Source organism: Frankliniella occidentalis, unplaced genomic scaffold (genome assembly GCF_000697945.3).
Source record: "Frankliniella occidentalis isolate FOCC.00 unplaced genomic scaffold, Focc_3.1 Scaffold11, whole genome shotgun sequence".
NCBI lineage: Eukaryota > Metazoa > Arthropoda > Insecta > Thysanoptera > Thripidae > Frankliniella > Frankliniella occidentalis.
In genome coordinates, this window is record NW_026267141.1 from 2256774 (window position 1) to 2263357 (window position 6584).

Genomic DNA, 6584 nt, shown 5'->3' on the forward strand with positions numbered 1-6584 from the left:
CGGCGAATCTTGGCGATACGTCGCCCAGGAGCCTGACGAACCTCGGCGACCCATCGGCGCACCGAGCGCGACCCTCCGCGAACCGATAGCGTACCGAAAGCGTACCAAAAGCAAACAAATCTTTTTGCGTCGGGATTCTCTTAGTAGTATATTGCTTCAAAATACCACTGAAAACTTACTGCCTTATAAGGACATTTGAAGGTTGGGGTGATTTTATCCACAAACGGCGTCCATAACATGTTCTTTGCGGTTGCTAGTTCACACAGATTCGTAGTCCACTTTAACCCAGTGAAGTATTCGCATTGATTTCGACCAACTCCCCCTGAACATCGTTGAAGTTGGACGAAGATCTGCAAATAACGGTAAAGGGTCAACGATTGGTTATCGAGCTTGTGGGGCGACAGCGGATCTTGAGCTTCTCCCCTCAACAGTGTTTCTATTTACCATTTTGAGATACTTCACATCAACATCCACATAACAGTCGGTGTCAACAACGTCACCACCATCCACCATGCGATAGTCGACTTTCGTAAAGCGAAAGTAATGTACCACATTGTCGCATGCCTTAATATCGTAGTATTTCATTGACATCTTGATCTTTGACGATAGCTTGGTCTATTGAAGACAAAATTGAACACAAAAGACAATAGTTAAGCTCTGATCTGACAAGTTAAAAAGAGGATGTACTAGCTATGTGAACGCCAGACCACGTCTCGCGTAACAGGCTTCGCGATATCTCACGACACGTTCCGCTGCGCCGTGCCTAGCGCACATTTAGCTAGGCCTGCCGGGCTGACACCAAAGCAAGTTAAGGTATAACTTCGGCCCCAAATCGAATACCCCTACAGCGACTGCCAGGGTTATCACTTCAAGATATGCGAATCGGGACCGGAGCTAAACTGGAAAAGATTAAATTTAAAGTCCGAATTTTGTGTGATTCTGACGTAATAACCAACTTATTTGTGATACTTAGAGGTCAAGGGCATCTAGAACCTTAAAACGGTCCTCCGACTCCAAATGTGTGGTTTCAGGAGGGTACTTCTGCAGTTTTTCGGTTTGAACACTAGTTTTTCGACGTTGTTAATTTTCGGTTTATATTCGTAAAGAAATGTCCCCTAGCACCCAAACGGTACGAGGTGAAGCAAACCAGACGAAATTATTGCCAAGGTTCTACTTCCGAAACTTGCCCTTGAAAAGCAATAAAAAAACACCTAAATGTTTTTGGCGACATGTGGTTTTTGATTTTTTTAAAGCCAATTTTTGGCCTAGAATGCTCATCTTTGAACCTACCTCGATCTATGTTTTAGTGATACAAAACGACCCTAAAGTTCCCAGATCGCTAACTCGATTTCTTCTCGAGTTTATTAGCAAACAAAGTGAACTTTTTGGATAAGTGGAGTAATGGGCTTCGCTAATAGCTCGGCCAATAACCTTTAGAGTCGGCCCACTCCCCAACAAGAGCCGACAAGGACGCGTCGCTCGTCTGTCAGCCTGAGGAAGGAGGTCAGCTGGAGAGCTGAAAGTGTTAGGTTATCTCAAGGGTCACTTGGACACCAAAAAGCCTGGTACAAATCCTTGCAACCACCCTAATGGGAGTGAAACGGGGTATCACAGAAAAAGGGGGCTAAATGTGGCCTTTTTTTTCTGACGCTACAGTAGTGGGCGGCAAAAAAAAAAAAAACAACTGAAGATTTAAAAAGATAGGAAGAGTGCTTGGATCAAGGTGCCACTTGCAAAATAAAAAATTTTCACACCTCACTCAACTTGATCGGACATCGGGAAAAGGTCGCACCACGCAATCAAAGTTTAACATAGATCTCTTATTGAGGAATGTCCCGAGAAGTAACCCTTTTCCAAAATGGGCTTATTTTTGCAAAAATTTTGAACTTCGTTGAAAGAAATGTAATCTACACGTCAAAACACTTTAAATGATGTGCTAAACTTGAAGTTTCATTTAAGGTTCCGTGGCCAGGTAGGTCCTTAACTTAGCAAAATTCTCCTAATATCAGCTGGAACAGCCATAAATGAGCATGTCTCAGCAGGGTGACCGTGGGTGGAACAAGGGATTGGGCATTAACGCCCTCACAGGAACTGTGTCACTCCCACGACGCACGATCAGATGGACACTCTGAATCATCTCTGAAGCCGAAGTGTGGGCTAAAACTCACCTTGGCCAAAACTGATGAGAGAAGGAATACGAGAAACATCCTGCCGGCCCACTGAAGTCTGCAGTGTATCTTGAATCTATTTTCAAGACGCATGCTTATGTCCTTTGAGCTGAAACTCCCATGGAAGCTAGTCAGTGCAGTACAAAATTGCTTGCGTCACGATGTGGGGCAGAATATCCTAACACTACAGAACTAATGGTATTTAGTAACTAAGATTATGTATTATTATTATTTGACATTATTGTAATTTCGTCGTGCTCTGTAAACACTGATATTTTTGCACAGTGAGTCTAAGAGTTGGACGCTTGATTACATGGGAAAAACAAAAGTCCTATCTAATACCTTTTCAGTGGTGTAAGAGAAATGACACCTTTACGAAGGCGCTACTGGCACTCAAATGTGCTATTTTCAGTGCATTTACTCAGACACTAGTTCAGTAACACCTTTAAAATGTGTTATTATGTAGCACATTTGTTTTTCTTGAGTAGGGATTGTCGCATTATTTTCGGGACACACCTCCTTCTAGTCCCAACACAATGAAAGTTTTCTTTAGGTGAGTACTAAAAACTATAGCGAGTCCCATGGCGTACGGAGTATCCTGGAATTACGTGGTGAGTACAAATTCGGCAGTAAAAATAGTCTAACAAAAATCTGTCTGAAGAGCTTAGAAACATTTTTATAATGGTGTTTGAAACGAAATCCAGCAATTTTTTGGAAATTCCCGAACAATCATCAGAAAAGTACAATTTTACACCAGAACTAGGTTCAGAAACATAAAAAATGCAAATTTGTATAAACATTTAGAAATATAAGTATACAGTTCACAAAAATTTCCCAAAAAGTTTGGCACTTTGAGGGGGCAATAATTCCCTTTTGATATGTACACATGATTCCCGAAATACTTGATACCCAGTGGTTCCCGTCCGCTACTATTCATACCTTAGGTTTTTTCGTGATTGCTAGTGGTAGAAAACGCTCATTTCGACTAATTTGTATAAGTCTCACTTGTTTCCCGCCTAGTTTCAGCGATTTCTGTTGATTTCGATAATTTTTTTTCCTGATGATACCCGGGCAGGTGTACACATGATTCCCGGAGTTATTGCCCCCTCGGCACTTTTCAAATACTTTGGCAAATTATGTTTCTAAACAGTTTAAATTTAAAATGTTCGAAACTGTCCGTGCGACACACGAGGATAAACACCGTTCACCTCTAGCGACCGTTAAGATAACCGCTTACCTCTGGCATCATTCCAAATAACGTCTTTCGGATCACTCTCAGACCTGTACTGATTTATTTATTAGTAGCTTATAAAGATTTTTATGCAGCAGGATTACTGACTAATTTGTTAGTTATTCTGGATATCGTTGTAAGTAGCTCAATGATAAAAGTAAAAACTGTCCAGTAATTATAAAAGAAATTGTTTTTGCGCAGCAGGAATACTGACAAAAGGTGAAAAAAACTAGTAACAGGATGAGAGTGGAGATAATTTTGATACCAATATCTCAAAATGTGTAAAAAAAAATAAATCATTTGAGCGGTTTTCTAAACCGCCGCTAGAGGTGAGCCGTTTTTATTCTCGCGTGTCACGAGGTGAAACTTTTAAAGTTGATTGATTGAAAATTTCTAAAAAAAAACAATAATAGTCCACTAACTTTATTATGGTCACATCGTATTCAAAACAATCCAGACAAGGGTTAATACAGTTTCCAACACCTGGATATTTGTGAGCCAATCAGTTGACGGATATGTAGATGACAATATGACGCCAAATACGCGTTATGTCAAGGGACTGAACGACACAACGTTATTTAACGAAAATGCTTAATTAAAAAAGACTGACAAATGTTGAAAATGTTACATTTATTTTTCCAAAGCAGTTCAAGGGCATTTACGGACCGGACCAGACCATAGTTTACCAAATGTCTAGAGAGCTCTATTAAAAACCTGTAGCTGCCGTGTCGATGCACAAGGTATGCATGTCAACCTGCCCTCTTCCGACAACGAAATACCATCGCGCGCACGTTCGTCCAAAGATCATGATAGCGACATCGTCTGGTAAAACAATACCTTTGTTTTGTGCACGGTTTCCTTCTCCATGTTTTGTTTCCCTCTCTACGGTGGACAACGAATTGAACAGAAATGTACATAATAGTACAGCTTCTCTTCTATTCGCCCTGATTTATTTCAGAATTAATGAATAAAGTCGTAGGTGAAAAACATCTCGGGTAAGGTGTTCACTCTGGAAACCCAGCAGTTCACATGCTGAAATATCAGCAATTATATATGATTGCTGATAGTGAAAGGATCAGTAATGCATGGTCGAAATTTAGGGGCTACGACCTGGTGATTCCCCTAACAGGGCCGGAACTTAGGCACTGCAAGGAGAGCAATGTCTGTCAGGTCCCACGTGTAGAAGGTAGCTACACGACCGTGGAGCAATGCCTGCGCAATTTCTGTTCGGGGCGCACGGCAGCAGAATTAGCAAAGTCATGCCCATTTCATTGTAAACAAAGTACAAAACCGGCTATTCTACAATTGGCAGCAGACCAATTCATTGTCGCGTCAGCAGGCAGCAACGCTATTTCAGTTCGATGTGGAAAATTTGTAACAAGGCAAAATTCTCTAGGTTTCGGGTCTTTCCGATTTACTGTCCCCGGCAACTGCACTTTGTCAGTTGACAACAATATAGCGGTTAATGAAAGGGTTACAATGCCTCATTCTGCCAGTCGTACGGAACATGGGGTTGAATTTGTGTTGCCAGCTGTTTGGACAACACGACTAAATGTAGAGCTGGATTCGATAAGAGACTTCTCTAAGGCGCCGAAATTCGTAAATGACGACGAAATTCTCAGTACTTCTTGGACACTGCACAATACAACTTTTCTGGAACCAGATCCGCTCCCGGCAGTAAATATTAAAGAGTTGCGGACCAAAATTATGAAGGGCTACATGTACTTTCCGGGAGAGGAAATTGTCCTCTGCACGGTTATACGTAGTGGGATTAATCGCGCTGACCGGTCTAAATTTGTTTGGATTGTTAATTTTATATTTAGAATTTAATTGGGCCGTTCAGGCTAGGCCACAAGGGCCATCGTCAAAAGTAACAAAAATTGTTGAGGTTGTTGACGAGGAGGCGGCTGAGGCTCGGGACGACGGTCCAGCGCCCACAGCCGGGGAAGGCCGGAGCCACGAGGTCGAGGGCGCATTCAAGAGAATATTCCGCTTATGACAATTCCGCAATTGACTGCCACACCTCCGGTGGGAATTTTGTAGGAGAATAGGCATTGCATACCTACTTAAAAATAGACAATATTTGGATAAAGGGTAGAGTTATGACCGAAATACTTGAAAAAAATTCCCAAAAAATGAGTACAAAAAATGGGTTAAAATTTGGGTACTTTTTCCCTGGTTTGGGTACCTTGCAATTGAGTTATAAAAAATCGCCCGTGTCAGATCCCGGGCACATGAATGGACAACATTCGGGCCAAATATTAAGTCGATAGCTCCATAACTACGGCATGGAGGTTGCACACCGTTTGCACACAGTCGTTCCGAGAAAAACGAGTTTAAAGTTTTTAGTACCTATGTATAGCGACGAACCAAAAGCCAGGGCAACTAACTGAACTGGTCCTAAAAGATTCCGGGGCTCTAGAGGACTCCTTCGTCGTCGTGTATTCTGTCCTGAGCGGCCAGGCGAGCCCTAGCGGTTCAGCCACCCGGCCACCCGCTGCACGATTTGGGCTCTCCTGAGCGCAATTTTTCGAGTTTCAACATCCGCTTTGCGGCATTAAAAAGAGGAAAGATCAAAGAATTTTTTGAGGTATTAAAAAAATTGAATTTTTTGATGATTTTCACAGGTCTGCCCCCTTAAAGTGAAGAAGACAGGAATACCGACCGGAACCAGTTACGAAAAATCGCGCTATTTTAACGTTTAAACGAATGATAAATAGATGCACTGTAAAAAAAACTAGAGTGAATTTTACCTACCCGGGGTGGCAACGCTCCCTTCTCGGTGATGTACCGGGAATCCACACGCCTATGCGGCAAGTGGATTTCCTGCCCACCGACTGCGAAGTCACAAGCACCACTGGCCGGGAAAGGTGTCTCCGTTAGCCCACCATGTAAATTTACTCCGTGGGCGGGAAAGGAGCCCGCACTGCCCCTGAACTGCAAAGTCGCAGGCCGGTGCCTGTTCAGATGCCTTCCCTGCCCACCAACTGCGAATTTCCAGCCCGCGGATGGCTTAGCTGCGTTGCCACACGGATAGAATGGGCATTTGTTGGCTAAGCGAGGAATTGTAATTCTTAGGTTAATTTTATAAGAAGGTGATGGTTGCACCAGTGCAGCTCTGCACCCTGGCACAGACAGGACTGAATCCGCCAATCGCCAACTTCTACAATCAGCTCAAAAATGTG

The 6584-nt window shown here is 42.8% G+C and overlaps 1 protein-coding gene across 11 annotated transcripts in view; it reads right to left on the minus strand.

Annotated features, from left to right (window-relative positions):
• LOC113217125 (uncharacterized) overlaps window positions 1-6584 on the minus strand; it is a 43974-nt gene that overhangs the window by 13651 nt on the left and 23739 nt on the right. For 2 of the 11 annotated variants that reach the window (XM_052277665.1, XM_052277664.1), the window contains exons 3-5: window positions 2169-2277; window positions 445-615; window positions 180-350 (exon numbers count right to left, since the gene is read on the minus strand). The exons of 3 other annotated variants lie outside the window; for them this stretch is intronic. In XM_052277665.1, coding sequence (XP_052133625.1) covers window positions 180-350; window positions 445-615; window positions 2169-2277 — 451 coding nt within the window. Of the gene's footprint in view, window positions 1-179; window positions 351-444; window positions 616-2168; window positions 2296-4085; window positions 4352-6584 lie in introns of those variants that run through there. 6 more of the 11 variants (XM_052277670.1, XM_052277666.1, XM_026437440.2 and 3 more) reach the window with 5 other exon arrangements.